This window comes from Rhineura floridana, chromosome 3 (assembly GCF_030035675.1).
Source record: "Rhineura floridana isolate rRhiFlo1 chromosome 3, rRhiFlo1.hap2, whole genome shotgun sequence".
NCBI lineage: Eukaryota > Metazoa > Chordata > Lepidosauria > Squamata > Rhineuridae > Rhineura > Rhineura floridana.
Window position 1 is genome coordinate 201,570,750 of NC_084482.1, and position 22,245 is coordinate 201,592,994.

Sequence of the window (22,245 nt, forward strand, 5' to 3'; positions counted from 1 at the left end):
ATGTCTTAGTGTATAGATACTATGGTCATAATAGCGCTGGGGCACATCCCACTCATCCCACAAGGTGTTTTTGGTATCTAAATCTTACTTTTCCTGCAGCTAGAGCAAATTATGCCACCTGAGTAGTTATAAATATGTCATTGCCTGCTAGCAGAATGCTTATTGATTGATTGATTGATTGATTGCATTTGTATACCACTCCATAGCCGAAGCTCTCTGGGCGGTTTACAACAATTAAAAACATTGAAAACAAATATACAAATTTTAAAACACATTTTAAAAAAAAATTAAAAAACATGCTGAAATGCCTGGGAGAGGAGGAAAGTCTTAACCTGGCGCCGAAAAGATAACAGTGTTGGCACCAAGCGCTTCTCGTCAGGAAGTTCATTCCATAATTTGGGGGCCACCACTGAGAAGGCCCTCTCCCTTGATGCCACCCTCCCAGCTTCCCTCGGAGTAGGCACCCAGAGGAGGGCCTTGGATATTGAGCGTAGTGTATGGGTGGGTTCGTGTCAGCAGAGGCGTTCCATCAGGTATTGTGGTCCCAAGCTGTGTAAGGCTTTATAGATTAAAACCAGTACCTTGAATTGAGCTCAGAAATATACAGGCAGCCAATGCAAGCGGGCTAGAATTGGTTTTTATATGTTTGAACCGTCTGGTCCCTGTTACCAATCTGGCAGCTGCATTTTCATAAGCTGCAGTTTCCAAACCGTCTTCAAAGGAAGCCCCACATAGAGCGCATTGCAGTAATCTAACTTGGAGGTTACCAGAGCATGGACAACTGAAGCCAGGTTATCCCTGTCCAGATAGGGCCATAGCTGGGCCACCAACCGAAGTTGGTAGAAGGCACTCTGTGGCACTGAGGCTACCTGAGCCTCAAGTGACAGACATGGTCCTAGGAGAACCCCCAAGCTACGAACGTGCTCCTTCAGGGGGAGTGCAACCCCATCCAGGACAGGTTGGACATCCACCATCCAGTCAGAAGAACCACCCACTAGCAGCATCTCAGTCTTGTCTGGATTGAGCCTCAGTTTATTAGCCCTCATCCAGTCCATTGTCACAGCCAGGCACTGGTTCAGCACATTGACAGCCTCACCTGAAGAAGATGAAAAGGAGAAGTAGAGCTGCGAGTCATCAGCATACTGATGGCAATGCACTCCAAAGCTCCGGATAACCGCACCCAACGGTTTCATGTAGATGTTGAACAGCATGGGGGACATAACTGACCCCTGTGAAACCCCATACTGGAGGGTCCAGGGGGCCGAGCAATGTTCCCCAAGCACCACCTTCTGGAGCCGACCCACCAAATAGGAGAGGAACCACTGCCATGGAGTCCCTCACACTCCCAACTCAGCCAGTCTTCCCAGAATGATACCATGGTCAATGGAACAGGGATTCTGCACTACCTCAAGAATAAAGACATTTGTATACCACCAAAGCTCCGCGCCATACAGCAGTTGTGGGACTAACTTCTTCCAAAACACCTCAACTGCAGGTGCAACCAAGCTCCCCCCTTGGAACTTAGAGAAACGCATCAAAGATTGTATAGAATGGCAGGATTTCAACTTAACTGTATCCAGATGTAACTTCCATGAAAGTTGGGCATTAAACCCAAAGCCCAAGTATCTGAAATTACGTTGTTGTTCAATGGGTTTATCATTCAACTTCCAAACATGCATTTTTTTCTTCCTCCCCAAAACCACCACTTTTGTTTTGGCATGATTGATAAATAGATACTCCTTTGAACAAAACGTACTCAGACTTCTTAATAACCTTTGCATCCCAATTAATGTAGTGGAAATCATAGATATGACATCAGCATACAAGAGAGCTTGGCATCTAAAACTGAAACTGCAAAATGTTCTGAACCACTCAAATAATGAATGATGCCATTGATATAAAAATAAAAAGGGAGCCAAGAGGCATCCCTGGCGTACTCCTCTGCTGGTTGGTATATTTTCTGATAGTAATCCATTTGCCCCGAGCCTTACCCTGAGAGAAGTATTAGAGTCCAGCATTTGTATTAAATACAATAACCTTCTGTCAATATCAGTGGCAGATAACTTTTGCCACAGCCAGCCTCTGTCAATGAGATCAAAGGCAGAAGTAAAATCCATAAAGGCAACAAAAAGCTCTTTTCTGCCACTTTGGGAGTATTTCTGAATCAGGTGATGGAGAATAAAGCACTAATCCATTGTAGACTTTCCCTTTATAAACCCTCCTGCCTCCTCTTTGGCGATGACTGAATTCTCAGGAGCCCAAGATTCCAATTTGCATAGCAAGTATTTAGAATACAATTTAGCAACAACATTGAGCAGGCTAATCGGTCTAAAAATTTTTGGATCCGCCTTAGAAACTCTTTTATGAATGGTCACAACTATCCAATCCAATCTTTGGATTGGATTGGACTGGATTTATGAATGGTCACAACTATACTTACTCCCCAGCCCTTAAACGTTTCCCCATGATGGTTTATATAGGTGAACATTTTAGCAAAAACTGGGCACCACCAGGCAGGATTTGATCTAAACAATTCTGCAGGAAGCATATCATCCCCTGGAGCTCTTTTTGCAGGCAGAGAGTTAATCAAAATATATATTTCATCTGGGGTTACAGGGTTCCATTTAGGGCAGGAGGAGAGCAGTAAAAAGTCTATATTATGGGGAATATCTAAACTTAGCCTGGTGATAGACTGACTAAAAAGGGAAGAAAAATGTATGTACCCTTGTGATGAAGTAATTTGATTATCAATGGAGCCATTACCCCCTTTTGTCCTTTTTGTCACCAAGGTCCAAAATCTAGCTGAGTTCTTTTCCAAGGTTGCCAAACCTAAGTCCATCCACAACTGGCGTATGTGCTTATCCTTTTTAGAATGCAGCAAATTTTTATACTCTCTGCAGAGATGTATGTCAGAGTTGAAATTTTCTAAAGAGTCCACTTGCCTTAATTTCCTTATAGCTCTTGATAGGATACGTTTGCAAGCAGCACACTGCTCATCAAACCCCCCTCGCTGGATTGTCACCTTGTGGGCTTGCGTGTTCCAATGAACCCTGTGAGCAACGCCGTTGGGAGTCATGTACTCACAGCAGGGTCACCCATGGCGGTAAGGTCAAGGAGAGGAACAAGACAAAGAATGATCCAAGAAAGTCTTCAACAGCAGAACAGGTGGAGGATAACAATGTGTATTTTACAACGGCTGTGAAGGCGGATGAAGGCTGCAGCAGATAAAGGATTTCCAATCGTCTTGGTACCCATGCCATTGGATCAAAGCCTTTTTCTGTCACGATTGTGTGTTGATCGTGGTGCGCCCATCTCCCCACATAAAACATTCACGCACAGGCATCTTCCATAACAAAAGTCCCATGGCGATCGGCAAATGGCGACGGGGGCAGGACTGTGAAATCCAGAAGCCCTTAGTCATGGTCTGGTACATTGGGGGTGGGTACAGATTCAGACGGATCCATTGTTAAAGACTGTATTTTGGAAGACAATCTTACTCGATCACGAGTGATCACCAAGAAGAAGGTCATCAAACCATCCTTGATTTGGCTGTCTGAGTGGGAGCTAACCACAAGAGGCCTGATTTCTTTCACTATTTTGTTAAAATTTTCCATGGGATCTGAGGAGGACAAATGTTGATCCCTTAAAATTAATATCCTAGGGGAGATTAAAAATAGATTTATTCCTTCCTGAATCTTCCCATTCCAGAGGACCCTTTTGTCACCTTGAACTGTCAGGTTCTCAGGAAGGTCTGGCACTGAAGGGATAAATCCGACTGGAATGGAAAAAATAAATTGAATTGGCATATGATCACTCTCGGGCCTTGCAAGAACTATAAAGGTCTCAAAGTAAGAAACAAGTGGCTGAAAAAGGATCATATAATCTATAATGCTCTTTCCACCTGGTCCAATATATGTCTATAACTCCAATACTGGGCTTCTATCTGTCCCATTACATATATAGAGATGGAACTTAAAGACCAGAGCAAAAAGAGAATAGCCAGCTGTGTTGATAACTAGGTCTTTTGAGTTCCTAATGGGAAAAGGAGTCACATCTGCCAGTGGCAGCCCCAGTTTCTCCCCTATTTTAAAATTATTCAATCCTAACCTGGCATTCATGTTGCCCAACATTAAAATTAAAGGATCGAGATTTGACTGATATAAAGAGGAAAGAACCTGATCTAGATCAGTCCAAACTGAAATACCCTCATACTTTGAATTCTGAGGACAATACACATTTATCAGGAAGACTTTGGATAGTTAAGATATTACTACTAGAACCCAGATCAATCTGTGTAATATTCAGATTACGACTGACCAAAATAATTGTTGCCAGACCACCTCGCGACCGTCCTCTACTGTCTGAATTTATTGCTGGGAGAGTATAAACAACATACCCAGGGAGAGAGGAAAAGGTTGCTGAAGCAGCTCAGGTTTCTTGAATAAAAAGAATTTGAAACGGCACAAAAGTCTTTGAAGTTTTCATCTGCTAGCGAGAGCCATCCTGCTACATTCCATGACAGGACCTTAATAGGTATGACACCATTGGAATGTGGAACAGTGGACAGTCAACACGGGCCTTCCTCTTTAGGCGGGCCGCAAAAAGATCTAGGAACCAAAGTTCCTTGATAACAAACTCCTTTGCCCTTGCTTCTGTGATTCCCATAATTTAAAGGGCCCTGATCATGTGGAAACAGGAGGTGTTCACCTGAAGGGTCTAGTTCTATCAGAAATTCCTCCGCAACTATATAGTTGGAGGCCGCATGGGATACAGTTTGTGCTTCTGACTGGGGAGTAACCTTATTCCTCAAGGCTGGTACAGAAGGTTGGGGTAATAAATTTGATTTCTGCTATGACGTTTTGAACCTTGTTTTGAAAGTAGCCCAGCTGGATTAAATCCAATTCTTTTACAGAAGAGGAGACTGGGGGCTCTAAAAGGTATAAGGAGGAGGAGGACTCAAGAGATTTCTCCTGAATAGATGATGCAATTACTAGGTGTTTGTTAACACATTTTCCTTGGAAGGATTAAAAGTAAAAGGTCTCCAATGGTCTTTTAGATTTGGGATTTGAACTTTAGTAGTTTCTGGGTGCAGGTTCTGACAAGTATCATTATAGACTAACCTATTTAACAGTTAACCTAGTTAACCTAAATGAGTTCAATTCTCCAGGGCCTGATGAACTGCATCCCAGAGTATTGAAGGAACTTGCGGATGTACTGCGCCCGTTCCTTGACCAGTCAGACTTGACCACGGTGACACATGCCTTAGTTACATCCCGATTAGACTACTGTAACGCGCTCTACGTGGGGCTGCCCCTGAAGACTGCTCGGAAACTGAAATTGGTACAAAGAGCTGCAGCCAGGATGTTAACTGGGGCGGGATATAGAGAACATACAACCCCGCTGTTGTATCAGCTCCACTGGTTGCCCATTTGTTTCCGGGCACAATTCAAGGTGCTGGTTTTGACCTATAAAGCCTTATACGGCTTAGGTCCAGGCTATCAGTCAGAGCGCCTCTCCTTCTATGAACCTGCTCGGACTTTAAGATCCTCCAGCGAGACTCTACTTATTACCCCTTCCTACCTGCAAGTTCATCTTGCAGAGACACAGAATAGGGCTTTTTCGGTGGCCGCCCCTAGACTGTGGAACTGTCTCCCTATTGAGGTCCGGTTGGCTTCCTCATTATCAAATTTTCGTGCACAGGTGAAGACTGTTCTATTTAGACGGGCTTTTAACCAATGTAGTTAGTTTTAACCTATGTTTATTTAATTCCATTTTAAATTGCTTAAACTGAATATCATGTTTATTAATTATTGCTGTTTTAATGTTTTAATGTAAGCCGCCCTGAGTTCCTCGGAAAAAGGGCGGGGTATAAATATTTTAAATAAATAAATAAATAAATGTACTCTTGGAACCTCTTGCCATCATCTTTGAGAAATCCTGGAGAACGGGAGAGGTGCCGGAGGATTGGAGACGGGCAAACGTCATCCTGCTCTTTAAAAAGGGTAAAAAAGAAGATCCGGGGAATTACAGGCCGGTCAGTCTGACTTCAATACCGGGAAAGATATTAGAACAGATAATAAAAGAGTCCATTGGCAACTATCTAGATGAGAATGCTGTGATTAGTAGGAGCCAGCATGGGTTTGTCAAGAAAAAAACCTGTCAAACTTATCTCATCTCTTTTTTTGATCAGGTCACTAGCTTAGTAGATGGTGGAAATGCTGTAGACGTCATCTACCTAGATTTCAGCAAAGCGTTTGACAAAGTCCCCCACGACCTTTTGATTAGCAAACTCGTCAAACGCGGACTAGATGGAAATACTGTCAGGTGGATTCACAACTGGTTGGAAAACCGTAATCAAAGAGTGGTCATCAGTGGCTCTGCTTCGGACTGGAAGGAGGTTTCGAGTGGAGTGCCACAGGGTTCTGTCCTGGGGCCGATACTCTTCAACATTTTTATCAATGACTTAGATGATGGGGTGGAGGAAAGCCTTATGAAGTTTGCGGATGATACGAAACTGGGAGGGATAGCTAACACAATGAAAGACAGGAATAAAATCCAAAGGGACCTGGATAGACTAGAAAATTGGGCTGAAATTAATAAAATGAAATTCAATAAAGACAAATGCAAGATTCTGCATTTAGGCCACAAAAACAAAATGCACGGGTACAGGATGGGAAATACCCGGCTTAGCAGTAGTGCGTGTGAGAAGGACCTTGGAATTGTAGTGGATCGCAAGTTGAACATGACCCAGCAGTGTGATGCTGCGGCAAAAAAGGCAAACGTGGTTTTGGGATGCATAAACAGAGCTATAGTTTCCAGGTCGAGGGAAGTAATAGTCCCGCTATATTCTGCATTAGTCAGGCCTCATCTGGAATACTGCGTTCAGTTCTGGGCGCCTCATTTTAAGAAAGATATAGACAAGTTACAGCGGGTTCAGAAGAGGGCGACGAGGATGATAGCCGGTATGGAGAACAAGTCTTATGAGGAAAGGTTGAAGGAACTTGGCATGTTCAGTCTGGTGAAGAGAAGGCTGAGGGGTGACATGATTGCACTCTTTAAGTACCTGAAGGGCTGTCACATAGAGGAGGGTACAGATTTGTTCTCTGCTGCCCCAGAGGGTAGGACTAGGTCTACTGGTTTTAAGTTGCAGGAGCGTAGATTCAGATTGCACATTAGAAGGAACTTCTTGACAGTAAGGGCAGTTCAGCAATGGAACTGACTGCCTAGGGAGGTGGTGGGATCCCCTTCGCTGGATGTCTTCAAGCAGAGGCTGGACAGCTATCTGCGGGAGGTGCTTTGCTGTGGATTTCCTGCTGTGAGCAGGGGGTTGGACTCGATGGCCTACAAGGCCCCTTCCAACTCTATGATTCTATGATTCTATGATTTTGTAGCCTAGCAATAATAAACTGTTGCTCCTCAACTGGAAGTGAATAAAATGTAGTAATTGGTGCTTCTTCTTCTGGTATTATGGAGGTCAGAACTTGTTCAGAAGAAGAGTGTTTTCCACTCCTCGCTGGGGAGCGGTCTCTCTCATGTAGGTTTCTTGGCAGGGATTCTTCTACAGTAGGGCCCCGCTTTTTGGTGCCCCACTTTTTGGCGTTCCACTAATACGGTGCCAGCGGGGCAATCAGCTGGAGTGGGGGCTGGAGCTCCCCTCGCTCCAGCTGATCTCACCGGAGAAGGGGAAGATCTCCTCCTCCAGGGGTGATCTTGCCCAAGCAGGGGAAGGGGGGCGATCTCGCCTGAGCAGGGGAAGACTTTCTCTTCCCCCTGGGGTGATCTCGCCTGAGCAGGGGAAGATCAGCTGTAGCGCCCTACAGCTGATCTTCTCCTCAGGGGCGATCTCGCCCAAGCAGGGGAAGATCTTCCCCTGCTCCTGGGACAATCTCACGTGAGCAAGGGCTGATCAGCTGTACAGCAGCTACAACTGATTTTCCCCTGCGCTGGCATGTTCAGCAGGTTAGGTTCCAGACCTCCACGCTACCGCTGATCCATTTTTCGGCGGTTTTCAATTTTCGGCGGGGGTCTGGAACCTAACCTGCTGTATGAGTGGGGCCCTACTGTACTATCACAGGCAAAAAGTCATTACAGGGGGGGTTGCCAGCTTTAGATTTCACAGGACTGATGGAGGTCAGGCCCATAGTTCTTACAACGTCATCTCCACATCTCAGATCTATAAATTCTTTTGAGGGTAAAGGTGGCTTATCACCAACTAATGCGACCTCCTTCAAGTCCAACAGCTCCTCAGTAGGACAATTTAAAGACAAAATTTTATCTCTCCTAATGGGCACTGTATTCTGATAAGAGGCAAATGATTCTTAATCAGAGGTTGGATCAGAGTATTATAGAAGTGTCTGTTCACCTCTGTTCCAAATTTTGCAAAAACGACCCTGCATCTAAGGATATCATCTACAGTGGAGGTTCTAGTAAAAGTTACTTCCAAATTTTGCAAAAACGACCCTGCATCTAAGGATATCATCTACAGTGGAGGTTCTAGTAAAAGTTACTTTTAATCCAAAATTAGAGAAATCAAAAAACAGATACTAGAATTGATAAATAAGTGACTCCTATGTCATAAAGCATCTGTATAAAATGAAGTTTCTTTCCATTCTGTGTTGACTCATCACTTGGCCTAGGGAAGTTGCACAACACTAACTGGAGTCTTAAGAGTACCATTGTTGAAGCTGTTGAGAGAGATAAATTACCATTAGCAGGAGTCCCATTTATAACTGGGCTCTTAGACAGGAGCAGGACTTTAGCTGGTAATTTCAGACAGTCTGGCTCAAGAGACAGGAGATCACTGATTGTGGCCTGAGGGTTAGAGTCCTCTACTATGGGGGGTAGAGAGGGGAGGCACCAGAAACTGGTCCCCTTGTCTTGGATATTTTGAGATTGTTTAACTTTTTTCGCTTGAACTTTTGTTCCTTTTCTTGATTTTCAAGTAGACTGAACAATCTCTTAAATTTAAATTTAGTGCAGTGGGAATTTTTTTCCTTTTTCCCCTCAGTTAATTTTTTGGTCACTCCCTGCCTAATTTAAGGTTTGTTTTCACCCCCGACACTCTTGAGCCTCCTCCCTTTTCCTCCTCTGCACCTGGAAATATCAGTAACCTTTTCTACCCTTAATTCAGTAGACCCCTTAAATCTCTCATTCCTTTGTTCAGTAATTCTGGACGGGATATCCGGGAGCTCAGTTTGAGTACTAACATTAATACAAATCTCATTCCTGGTTCCCATAGGTCTATGTAAATTGCAGCTTCTAGTATCATCACCCTTTAGTGAAGTAGCAGAGAAAGCAGCCTGGGTCAGGTGTACAGAGGCTTCATTGACCAATCCCATAGGATGAGCATAAAATTGTTCAAATTCTGCAATTTGTTGCTTAATATCCACGATGTTTCTCAGGATAATCTGGAGAGAATTTGCAAATAGCATATTTTTTGCTCCCATAATATCAAACTGTATTCGCCCAGGCCCTGCGCTGTTGCAAGGTTAGGATCGATACCAAGGAAACAGTAAGCCAGACCCAAGGTTTACTCACAAGGAGATTTTATTGGGTATATAACAGGCATCCCTACCCAGTGGAACAGACTGTCAAGGTCCCTCACAGAGACATTGAAGTCTGAACCCTGGGCTGGGCTACAGGGCTCTCTTTCATAGAGGAAATCTTGGCAAGGCACACATAACGACGAAAGGCATCATTAGCGGTATCTTACATCAAATCATCACATTTTGTCAGGATACATCATTAATCAGGCTATATCAGTCTAGACATCAAATCTACCCCATGCCTAACAGGCCATGGCTATCACAGTCCTTTGATCTAAGGTGTCAAGGCATTTGATGGATTGTCCTATCTACATGAGAGAACACTATTCTGCTGTGAGTAGCTATTGTGACCTCTCCCGGCACATGTGCTACTGTTTCCCAGCACGTGCAGCTCGTTAGAGGTACCTGGATCTCAACTTCAAAGCCGTTATCTCTGAGAAGACATCCAATGGTCTGTTCCCAGCCCAATTAGCCTCTAGATAAGACACAGCTGAGTGTCCTTGACGTTCCCGACCTAATCTCTAACAAGCAGGTGCCCAATGCTAGGAAACCAACATTATTAAGCTTTCATTTGCAAATCTTAACCTCTTAAAGGCACTTATACATATAAAAGTGAGTGCATATACATTGCAATGGTTACATAAATGTCCCATTACACAAACCATAATGAATCAGGAGAACACTTTGGAGCCAACTGTGAGGACTGTAAGAATTCTGCATCAGTCTGTAATGTAGGCTGTTCCTTTAAGTCATAAAAATGGGGGAGGGGGATTGAACTTGCATCTTTTTTACATTCCCCAAAAGTGAAGAGGGGGTGAGACCTGCCCCATGCCCAGAGGTATCCAAACATTGTTTCTGTTCTGCAGTCTTGAATACAGTGTCCAGAAGTTGATTCGGCATTTGTTCACATGCTTCAGGGCTATTTAACTGGTCTGGTGGTTTCTCTATCAGGGCCTCCGTCCTGGGGAAGAGGTTTGTTATTTTAGCCTGAGCTGTTGCTTGAGCTTTATCAGAGTCTTGGAGGCATTTAGGAGAGAGCCCCAACTCCTTATAATTCCTCCTTGTATGCACCATTTTTTCCCTTTTTAATCTGTTTCTTTTTTGCTAAAGCAACGTAAAGCTTTTCCAAGGTGCCTGAGCAACTGAGAGCTCTGTCAGAAGCCCTGCCTCTTTGCATTCATTAACAGATTTCAGGTGAAACTGGAAGAGGTGATTTGCACCATGGAGCTTTAAAGGGGCCAGATACTGGAATCAGATGACAATAACAATAATAAATAATAAAATAATGAGGCCTCCAATTAAAAAAATAAAATGAAATAAAAACACAACAGGATACCAGGTTAGCAGAAAAAAGGCAAAAAAATCCAAAAGGAAAGAAAGCAAAACAAATTAAAACAATTAAAAACCACTTAAAAACCACCTTTAAAATCCATTTAAAAACAAGTGTCTTTTTTGACAGCAACTATAAAATCTGAAATCTTCAAAATATTTCTGTTTCACAAAACAGACCTCATCTTCAGTCACGGTGTCTTAGGAAACTTTCCTCCTCCACACTCACAAGGACGTCTTCCTTTCTTTCTCCCTGTTTGTGCTGCAAATCTTTACCACAGATAGTGTCTGCTCTCTGTCTGGTCTCTCTACTATCAGGATCTTTATAATCACATTGTTTACTCCTCCTAAATCCTGAAAGGGAACTTTACTGGGCTTATGACACCCTAAAAAACAGTAAGGAATAGGGTGGGGAGCAGGAAGGCAGAATTTCCAGCCCGCCCAATGGCCCGCTTCTCTCCTGGCAAGGCTCCATGTGCAAAGCATAGGAAGGGGGTGGCTGGGTGGGAATTAATCCGTTAGGCAAAACTGAATTCCCTTAGAAAATTGGAACAGGGACCAGTGTTGCAAAGAGGTGACGATCCCTTAGTGTGGTGGTTAAGGTGTTGGACTACAACATGGGAGACCAGGGTTCAAATCCCCACACAGCCATGAAGCTCACTGGGTGACCTTGGGCCAGTCGCTGCCTCTCAGCCTCATGAAAACCCTGTTCATAGCATCGCCATAAGTCGGGATCGACTTGAAGGCAGTATATGTACATGTTGCTAAGCTTTTGCCGTGTGTTGAGCCACAAGTTTCCCACTGAGTTAACAAAGTCAGCAGTTATCAGGCAGGAGCGTTCTAGGAGGTAAAGAGTCATATGCAAAGGTGGTTGTGAGGGTCTTAGAGACTGCAGCCAGCCACTGTAATTTAAAGGAAGTTGATATAAGTTGTTTAAGAGTGTGAAACAGGGCTTAGAATGCAGCTGGAATGCAGAGCTCACCAAAGCCTCCCCGGCGCCTCCTTGCTCCATCTCCTTCAAGGTTAAGTTTGTCATCTCTACAGAGCTGATGTTGCCAGTCATATGTGCAGGACATTACTTTTGGCAATCCAATCAATGCGATCCAAAGATAATTGTAATCATGTTGCCCTCAGGAGAGAAGCCCAATGTTGAAATCTAGATGTAATCAAACTAGCTGAAGGATGAATACCACAACCTGTCTCCACAAAAGAAAACCAGCGATTTTCAGCCACTGTGTGCCGCGAATGGTCCGCAGGTTTGCCGCAGGAGTTTGAGGGAGGGTCACTTATTAGTAGGGCCATTGGGGGAGTTTGAGGGAGGGCAGAATCCGTGTCATTCTTCAGTCAGCTGTTGTTCGGATCAGGTGTGTTATTCCATGTAAGCTTGTAAGTTCCATGTTATTCTGTGTAGCTGCTACAGGGTTAGAACTGAAATACACTGAACACTGCTTAGTTGAGCACTAATGATGCACCTGCAAACGCACACCAAGAACTCAGGGAAACATTTCCAATGTATTTAAATGCTAATGGGGCACCACTGCAACACAATCACTGCAGGGTCAAGCTACAGAGGGCGAGGAAGCGGAAACGGACTGCCATAGTTACCACATTCCGACCACATGCATAAAAACAGTCAGTGGATCCAATCTATCTACGTTCAATTTAGCCTTTTATAATGACAATTTAAGATCTTCTGGCCCATCGTCAGAACTCTGCCTTTTGTATAACCCTGTTTTAAGTACCAATCCATGCGACTGTTCTCGCGTGAATCCGAGCAAGAACGAACCCAACATCATTTTCCCTCCGCGCTATGCAAGGGTGTTTGAAAATATGGGGTATGTGAGCCTCGGGCATGTCCGCTGGTTGTGCAACATGAGGCTTTCCCAGGTTCATACACAGAAGGTGGTGCTTGGGGAACATTGCTCAGCACCCTGGACTCTCCAGTATGGGGTTCCGCAGGGGTCAGTTCTGTCCCCCATGCTGTTCAACATCTACATGAAACCGTTGGGTGCGTTCATCCGGAGCTTTGGAGTGAGTTGCCATCAGTATGCTGATGACATGCAGCTCTATTTCTCCTTTTCATCCTCTTCAGGTGAGGTTGTCAATGTGCTGAACCAGTGCCTGGCTGTGACAATGGACTGGATGAGGGCTAATAAACTGAGGCTCAATCCAGACAAGACTGAGATGCTGTTAGTGGGTGGTTCTTCTGACCAGGTGGTGGATGTCCAACCTGTCCTGGATGGGGTTGCACTCCCCCTGAAGGAGCAGGTTCATAGCTTGGGGATTCTCCTAAAACCATCTCTGTCACTTGAGGCTCAGGTAGCCTCGGTGGCACGGAGTGCCTTCTACCAACTTTGGTTGGTGGCCCAACTACGTCCCTATCTGGACAGGGATAACCTGGCTTCAGTTGTCCATGCTCTGGTAACCTCCAAATTAGATTACTGCAATGCACTCTATGTGGGGCTACCTTTGAAGACGGTTCGGAAACTGCAGCTTGTGCAAAATGCAGCAGCCAGATTGGTAACAGGGACCAGACGGTCCGAACATATAAAAGCGATTCTGACCCACTTGCATTGGCTGCCTGAATGTTTCCGACCTCAATTCAAGGTGCTGGTTTTGACCTATAAAGCCTTACATGGCTTGTGGCTTGGGACCACAATACCTGATGGAATGCCTCTCCCGAAACGAACCCACCTGTATACTACATTCTAGATCAAAGGCCCTCCTCCAGGTGCCTACTCCAAGGGAAGCTCAGAGAGTGGCAACAAGGGAGAGGGCCTTCTCAGTGGTGGCCCCCAAATTATGGAATGAACTTCCTGATGAGGTATGCCTGGTGCCAACACTGTTATCTTTTCAGCGCCAGGTCAAGACTTTCCTCTTCTCCCAGGCATTTTAGCATGTGTTTTAAATTGTTTTAAATTGTTGTAAATTTTTAAATTGTGTTTTAAATTGTTTTAAAATATGTTTTAAATTGTATATTTGTTTTAATGCTTTTAGTTGCTGTAAACTGCCCAGAGATCTTCGGCTATGGGGCGGTATACAAGTACAATAAATAAATAATAAATAGCTCACAGTCAATGCATCCATTTGCTACAATGGTTATATTACCTCCATTATCAGAGGCAGTATTGGGATCATGAGCGGGGAGAGCGCTGTTGCACTCATTTTCTGTTTATGCGCTTCCCACAGGCATCTGGTTGACCACTGTGAAAATAAAATCCTTGACTACACACATCTTTGGTTTGATCCAGCAGGTCTTTTCTTATGTTCTTATGCCCAGGGGAAGTCCACCAGCATCCTCCTAATGTTCTCATTGGTAACACCATCAAGAAGAATTCATACCTTCCAAAATGGGGGGGAAGGGGGAAGAGAGCCAGTCTGGTGTAGTGGCTAGAGTGTTGGACTGCTATTAAGCTACTGATTAAGGCGAAAGGATCCTTACCCAGAGAGGCTGCAATCTCATGAATCTCCTGCCTGACCTCCTTGTATAGAGATTTCTGGCCTGGATTCAGCAGGGCCCATTCCTCCTCAGTGAAATGAAAGGACACCTCCTGGAAGGTCACCAGTTCCTGGAAGAAGAAAACAATTACCTTCCTCATAAACACCCCCAGGCAAGGCATGGACATCATCTGCCTTCCACTCAGAGTCTGAAGAGAGATGTGGAACTTTTCCTTCAGTGTTCACAAATCATCTCAAGTCCAGATGGCATCTACCTGAGAGATCTTAAACAATACAGATGCGGCATTGCTGATCTTCTAACAAAAATATGTACATTCTCCTGAAGCCTATATTCTATTTCTGAGGACTGGCCAATGTATAATGTTGAAAAAAAGAGATCCAGAAGGTATCCTGGAAAGTAGAGACCGATTAGCTTAATATCTGCTTCGGGGAAACGAGTGGAAATTATTATTAAAGACACAATTATCAAACATGGAGAAGATAGAAATCATGGGATAAGAGGAAAGGTGCTCTTATGATTCAGGAACAGTTTAAAGATCAGGAAGGAGAGAGTAGGAATAAATGGACAGTTCTCCCAATGGAGGGATGTAAATAATGTCTCCTCCCCAAAATCATCAGTATTAGGATCTGTATTAGGCTTTTTAGCTATGGGTGAGCGGTGAGGTAACCAAGTTTACTGATCATAACAAATTGTTCAGGATGGTTAAAACAAACAGGGATTGTGAGGAGCTCCAAAAGGATCTCTCCAAGCAGACTTGGGTATTAAACACCAGATGCAATCACATGTAAGCAAGTGTAAAGTGATGCACATTCAAGCAAAAAACCTAACTTGTGTCTACTAATGGAATCTGAACTGAAATAACTGACCAGAAAAGAGACGTCATAGTGGAGAGCTGTGAAACTGGTGAATTCCATGTCAGCAATCATTAAGAAATGGACTGAAAATAAAATTGCCAGTATCATAATGCCATTACACAAATCCAAGGGGTGACTGTACTTGGAATGCTGTGTACAGTTGTGGTTGCCTGACCTCAACAGTAATATTATGGGCAGAAGAGGTTCAGAAAAGGGCAACCCAAAGGACCAAGGGCATGGAGCAACTGCTCTATGAGGAAAGGTCGCAGTATTTGGTGCATTTTACCTTTAAAACACATGGCTTCCCTCCACCAATCCTGGGAACTATAGTTTGCTCCTCACCAAGCTACAATTCCCAGCACCCTTGAAAACTCCAGCTCCCAGGATTATTTGGGGAAAGCCATGTGCTTTAAATGTGCATTGAATGTGGTTTAGGGTAGAGACGCATTTACTGTTGTGCTGGCTCCAGTACACCTTAACCTCTCTTTTCTGAAAATGAGGGCACAGGACACTAATCAAACTCTGCCCCTTTTTACTCTAAAACCTGTTCAGATCAGCTCCAGTGTGATGGTGGTGGTGTTTTTTTAATTCAGCTTTGGTCAGATTTTGCAACTGATTGGTAGATCAACCCATTGCCCTTCCAGATATGGCCAATGGAAACACTTTGCTGGAGGCTTAAACAGAGACAGTGATGGGCCCAACGTTGGGGGTGGTCCTGAAAAGTCTTAAGTCAGCAGTGGAGAAGGGAGGTGTCTCCAGCAGAGGGAGGAGTTGCTTCAAAATACTGCCAGAAAAACCTTTCTCAATGCTTTTGAAGTGCATAGTGTGCCCGCAGTCTTAAACTGGATAGTAGGCCCTGATTTACAGCTGACATATAGGAAGGGGGAGTGGGAAATTGTTTCCACCCATTTGCATCAGTTTCAGGAAAAGCTTCACTTGCTAAACATTTTGTCTGCCAGGCTACTTTAAAAACCATGAAGGCAGGTCTATGCTTTTACTTTCGTAAATCAAATGGTGACTGTAATTCTGAGAGAGAGGTGGAGGCCTGGCAAGTGGGTATTTAAACAATAGCCTCATTGTTTATCAAGGCTAAACCAAAGTGGGGGGAAAGGAACATTAAGAAGCTGCCTTAGAACGAGTCAGTCCTTTTAGCTCAACATTATCTATCTGCTTACATATATTCTAAATATTCCACGTGTATATATCTAAACTTTACACATAGTCAAGATCAAATTCCGGCTAAAGAAGAACAGCGCTTTAAACAACCGGACTTGATTGCTATTTACACGTCATTTTATTCACCACCAAAAATGCAGATGTTCCCGAATGGTACTCAAATCTGGCCCCAAACACAACAAGCTTGTGGGAGGGGGGAGGCAGATGGGGTCAGTCAGGCAGAGTTGCGATCTATAGGGCAGGCCTGCATCCTCAAACAATGGGAGTCCGCTCTTTCTTCCAGCGTTCCTCTCTTCCATTACCCAGTGCCTCAAATTGTGTACCTTGATCTTGGGGCTTCCTCCATGCCGCCCGTCTCTAACCTCCGTGCAAGCATAAAAGCGACCCGCAAGCTCACTCACTGCATTTCTTTCAGATAGACCGGACAGGAAAGGGAAGTTCCCCTTTGCAATTTTGCCTTCTTCTCTAGGAATGGCTGCTCTGTTGTTTTTGTTCTTAACCATTAAAGTGCACAACTGACTGATGCCAGAGGAGGTGTAATGCCCCTTTAAGATCCACGAACTGCTTGCGAGCACAGGGGGAAATATTTAACCAGCCAAATGCTTTGGTCTAGCGGTTTTCTCCCTTCCAGCTATCTGTGTTTGGACTTGCCTGCTTGCCATACGGGAGGTTTGAGCATCCTCGAGTTTGTTTCACACAACGAGCCCGTAGAGGAGAAAAGCACCTACCACTTCGCCCGGCCATTCTCATCTCATGTCCTCCTTACTATGTACTACACTTCATGTTGCGTCAGTGAAATGGAAATGGACTGCCTTCGAGTCGATTCTGACTTATGGTGATCCTGTGACTAGGGTTTTCATGGTAAGCGCTATTCAGAGGGGTTTTTCCATTGCCTCCCTCTGAGGCTGACAGGCAGTGACTGGCCCAAGGTCACCCAGTGAGCTTCATGGCTGTGTGGGGATTCGAACCCTGGTCTCCCAGGTCATAGTCTAACACCTTAACCACTATGCCACACTGGCTCTCATTGCATCAGTAATGCTTTGAAAAAGCATGCTGAAGGCTGCCACTTTCATTTTGAAGAAAAAGCAGTTGTGGGGCCCTGATCGAGCATCACACTCCACATCGGACTGGGGACCTGTCTGACTATTTGTCCCTGTTTCATTGTATTCCCTGCTGTGCGTTCTGCTCTTTGACATTATGGCTCTGCATGTATTTTTGTAACTATGAGCTGGATCAGGTGTGGGGAGGTCTCGGATATGCAGGGGTGTAGTCGTGCAGGGTCTGGGTGTGTGTGTCTTAGACTCTTTACTTTTTTGGGAGCAGGGTCCCTATGTGTCCAGCATCCTACAAGGCAATCAGTATGAAAGGGGAGTGTGTTAGCCACTGAGAAGAGTATTCTAACATGCTTCCTTGTCCTTTGCTGTGGATTGGAGCCAATCAGAATGAAAGGAGATGAGTCAAACACTGAGAATTCTCAGTAGCTAACACTCCCTTCTTTCATACTTATTAGTTCCTAGGCATTATCAAGGATCTCATTCTCAACCCCACAGCAATGAAAAACCAGGGAGGAGACATGGCTACAATTAACATGAAGGGACCCTGCACTTCTGAATGTGCCACTACAACGTGCAACTGGGTTAGCAGCACAGAGCTATAGCTCTTCCCAATTTGGGAAATTCTCAGAGGCCGCTGGATTCTCTAAACAATAGTTAGTCCTCCTGGAACAACCAGGGCTCAACAGGTACTGTGCGCACATGTGCTTGGATGTACAGCAGGAGAGACTGATGAACAAATACACTTCTGGAAAGTTCTCAAGAACAGATTGGCAATGAAATACCCGTGGAGACCCATGGGTGCTTTTCTCTACAGATAAAACTGAACTTTTTTTACCACATGATTCAAATTTGTTCGGGCTACCAGAATGCTAACTGCCCTTTGGGAGCAGAGTTTGGCCCATGAGCAGTCAGCTGCCCATTGCTGGCCTAATGGCGATGGTCACCTCTCACCAGGTGAAGCACCCTATTCATCCTGTTTTCTCTCATGGATAAACTTTCAGGTGATGGTGGGCAAGCAATGGATGTGATTCTCTTCATAGCAAACTACAATCCAGAGGTTTCTATACCCCCTCCTATTCTTTCATCCCAGCAAGCAAGAGGCATTATCACAATTCCACATTATAGCCAGGCAAAAACATTTGAGGAGGGTGCAGAGCTGGTCCGGTGAGGGGTGTGTGGCCTGGGAAAGAGTCCTGAGGGCCAAACAGAAAGGCCCGGGGGGGACACATTTGGCCCCTGGATCTGATAGAATGTTGTATTAGGACTGCAGAGACCCAGGTTCAAATCCACACTTAGGCTGTGTACACACACCACACCCCTCTCCTGATATGAACTTCCCCAGACCCTTAGATCTTCTTCTGAGGCCCTTCTCCTGGTCTTCTCTTTGAAGGAGGCTCGGAGGGTAGTGACCGGGGAGAGGGCCTTTGTAGTTGTGGCTCCTCACCTGTGGAATATGATCCCCAGTGAGGTCAGCACCAGATAAAGACTTATATTTCCCCCCCAGGCAATTGATAGACTGAGATGAAGTTTCTATTAGTGTCCTCTCAAAACTTTCTGTGACTGTGCAGGGTAGGTAGTTGTTTTATTATTTGGTTTTATGATATGATATATTCCTTTGGTTTTTAACAATATTGTGAGTCACTTGGAGACCTTCACATAACAAGCGGCTAATAAATACATTTACAGCACATTCCCAAAGAATCCTGGGGGCTATAGTTTACCCCTCACAGAGCTACAATTCCCAAAAACCTGAAACTGCATTTCTCATAATTCTTGGTGGGGAGGTGCTTTAAATGTATGGTGTGTTCACAGCCCTAGCCACAAAGTTCACTAGGTGTTGTTGGTACCTTGTCACTATTTCTTAGCCTAGCCTACCACGCAAGGGTGTTGTGGGGATAAAATAGTGAGTGGGGGGAGGAAAGAACCATGTATGCCTTTGTTGGAAGGGCAGGATAAGAATGGAATGAATAAATACTGGTTCACAGGACCAAGTCAAACCACAGAGTTTACTAAAACATCTTGACTGTTTCTGTGTGGATTTCCTTACGTTAACAAAGACTAGGGTGCCTAGAGCATCTTCCCTCATAACCAGAGCATGCATATGGTTTTTCTCCTCTGTGTATTCTCCTATGTACACAAGATGTTCTCCAGTTAAGTTTCCCTACAGTTGGAACATTTTATTCTTATTTACAAGTTATTGATACAAAGTAACACAAGCAATTTTATTTATATTTTATATTATATTAAAAAGGGCCCTGCTCCTAGGAACATAGGTTTTTGACAGTGGGGAAGATTCATTTCATTGGCGATCACTCGTGGCCGAGTAAGATTGTCTTCAGGGCAAGATCTTTAACAGTGGGTCCGTAAGTGACTGTGGAGGCCAATTCTGGATCAACACAGCCTCCCACAGTGAGGACACAGGTTTCCAGATGGAAGATGGTCACAATAAGGATTTGCTTGACGTGCCTTCCGCTTAGCTCGTTTGTCCCTTTCGCCCTGTATTCGTGCTTCTTCAAAGTCCATAGCAGCTTTGATAATGGCTGACCTCCAATTGGGACGCTCATGGGCCAAGGCTTCCCAGTTCTCGATGCTTATGTTAAATTTTTTTGGATTAGCTTTGAGAACGTCTTTAAACCTAATAAGAGATTGCTGTGAACAAATGGAGTGACACATTCTTAAGCGATGTTGTTCTGTGGTCTCTCTCCTGAGTGGATTATTTCTCTCTCTTGAGTATCACAAACAGAAGAGTCATAGCTCAGTGGGTAAAGCATCTGCTTTGGACTGGGAAAAAGGGCCCAGTCTGAAACTTTGCCCTGAAAAGCAGCCTAGGCATATTTAAAATTAATATTTATTTGTATATTCTTAAATGTAGATCCTGCCTTTCTTCCGTTACGGAACCAAAGGCAGCAGAACAGTGGTTCCCAGGCAGTGACCCATCTAGGCACTGACCATCAGACCTGCTTAGCTCCAGCACAGTGCTAAGGGCTGTAGCTCAGCGGGTAAGGCCGGGAGAGGCTCCCTGCCTAAAATCCTAGAGAGCCGCTGCCAGTCAGTGTAGACAGTACTGAGCTAGATGGGACCAAGGGTCCAACTCAACTTAAAGCAGCTTCCAATGTTCTTATGTAAGAGAGAGAGAGGTAGCGAAACAGGGACGTATCTTCCCTCACACAACAAGCTTCTATGAGTTTTTCTCTCCCGTATGGGTCCTCTCGTGGATCACAAGCAAGAGTCTCCGACTGAAGCTCTGGCCGCAGCATGTGCAATTATAGGGTTTCTCCCCCGTGTGGACCCTTTCGTGCCGTAAAAGGTTACACCGGATGCTGAAGCTTTTCCCGCATACGGAACACTCATACGGCTTCTCCCCCGTGTGGGTCCTCTTGTGCCGGACGAGGGTCGACTTTCGGCTGAAGCTTTTGCCACAGGTTAAGCAGCTGTAGGGTTTCTCCCCAGTGTGGATTCTCTCATGAACGACAATGTTGGCTCGGATGTTGGATGTGGCTCCACAGTAGGAGCATTTGAACTTCCTCAGCCGTTTTTTCTGGTTCTTGAGGAGGTCCAAGTTCTGGCGGAGGCTCTTCCCAAATTCGGCAGCCATACTGTTCGTTCGCTGGCATTTTTCAGTCCTGTCGTGCAAGGAGGTTTCATGGAAGGCCTGGTCGCTGCCCTCGCTTAGAAAGGCTTGCTCTGTTATTTTCCATAGATAGCTTTCCTGGTGCCTTTCTGGTCCTTGCTGGCTTCCGGGGATCTCTTCCAACTCAGGAGCTTGGAAAAGTTTCCCATCGGCTCTTTCTAGGGATATTCCACTGACTCCCATGACTCTGGGCTCAGCTCTTTCCAGCTGAAAGGGCTCCTCTTGGTTCTCCAGCACTGGGTCGTTGTCTCCTAGTAATAAAACAGAGAATCATGTGGCATCATTTGGGGAGGGGCCATAGCTCAGCGGTCGAGCATCTGCTTTGCATGCAAAAGGTCCCAGGTTCAATTAATTCCCAGCGTGACTTAGGAACCTTTCCTTGTGGGGTTGGAGTGGGTGGGTCCTGCAGATGGTAGGATCTGCCAATTTTGGTTCTCTCAGTTCCTCATTTTCCCAATCTTAAATTCAGCTGTCCAGATTTCTGCAGCAATCTGCGCATTTCCTTTTAAATAATCCTCCTGAAACTTCTTCAGCTTCTTAGTGCAAATTTCTCCTAATCGACACATTTTGTAAGCAGTTCTGACTAGTTTTACAACAATTTCTGTTAATTTAATGCATTTGCGCAGGTTATTTTCTTGAATATATTCATTTCTATGCACATTTCCCCTTAATATATGCATTTTTGTAAACATTATTTGGTTGGTGAACTGCATCACAAAATTAAGAAAAGTGTGAAAGGTTGGCTGTGTTTTCACATTGTTTTGGTAATTGCGAATTGGATAGATCCGGCTTTGAACGCAAACTGAGCTGAATTTCACCTCCATGCCCAGTGGGGCCAGAGGCAAAAGTGGGCAAAATAATGGATGTGACTCTTACCTTTGCACAGTAGGCTACATTCCACCCATGCAAAAACACACACACATATACATATATTATTATTATTGTTATTGTTGTTGATTTATATCCTGCCCTTCCTCCCAGTCAGAGCCCAGGGCGGCACACACCACATATATACACACACATCTCTCTCCAGCCAGGTGAAAGCACTCAAGAAAAATGTGAGTGGGATTGGTGAGGGGTGTGGCCTAGGGAGAGGAGGTGCGGCCTGGGAAAAGTCACAAGAGCCAGACAGAGAGGCCTGGAGGGCCACATTTTCTGATTCTTCCAGGCCTGAGGTTCACCATCCCTAGTTGAA

At 44.7% G+C, this 22,245-nt stretch overlaps 1 protein-coding gene across 1 annotated transcript in view; it reads right to left on the reverse strand.

Annotated features, from left to right (window-relative positions):
- Positions 1–22,245, reverse strand: part of LOC133378874 (zinc finger protein 420-like) — a 33,975-nt gene that overhangs the window by 5,262 nt on the left and 6,468 nt on the right. The window contains exons 4-6 of the mRNA XM_061613488.1: positions 20,604–21,301; positions 14,317–14,443; positions 3,498–3,619 (exon numbers count right to left, since the gene is read on the reverse strand). Coding sequence (XP_061469472.1) covers positions 3,498–3,619; positions 14,317–14,443; positions 20,604–21,301 — 947 coding nt within the window. The remainder of the gene's footprint in view (positions 1–3,497; positions 3,620–14,316; positions 14,444–20,603; positions 21,302–22,245) is intronic.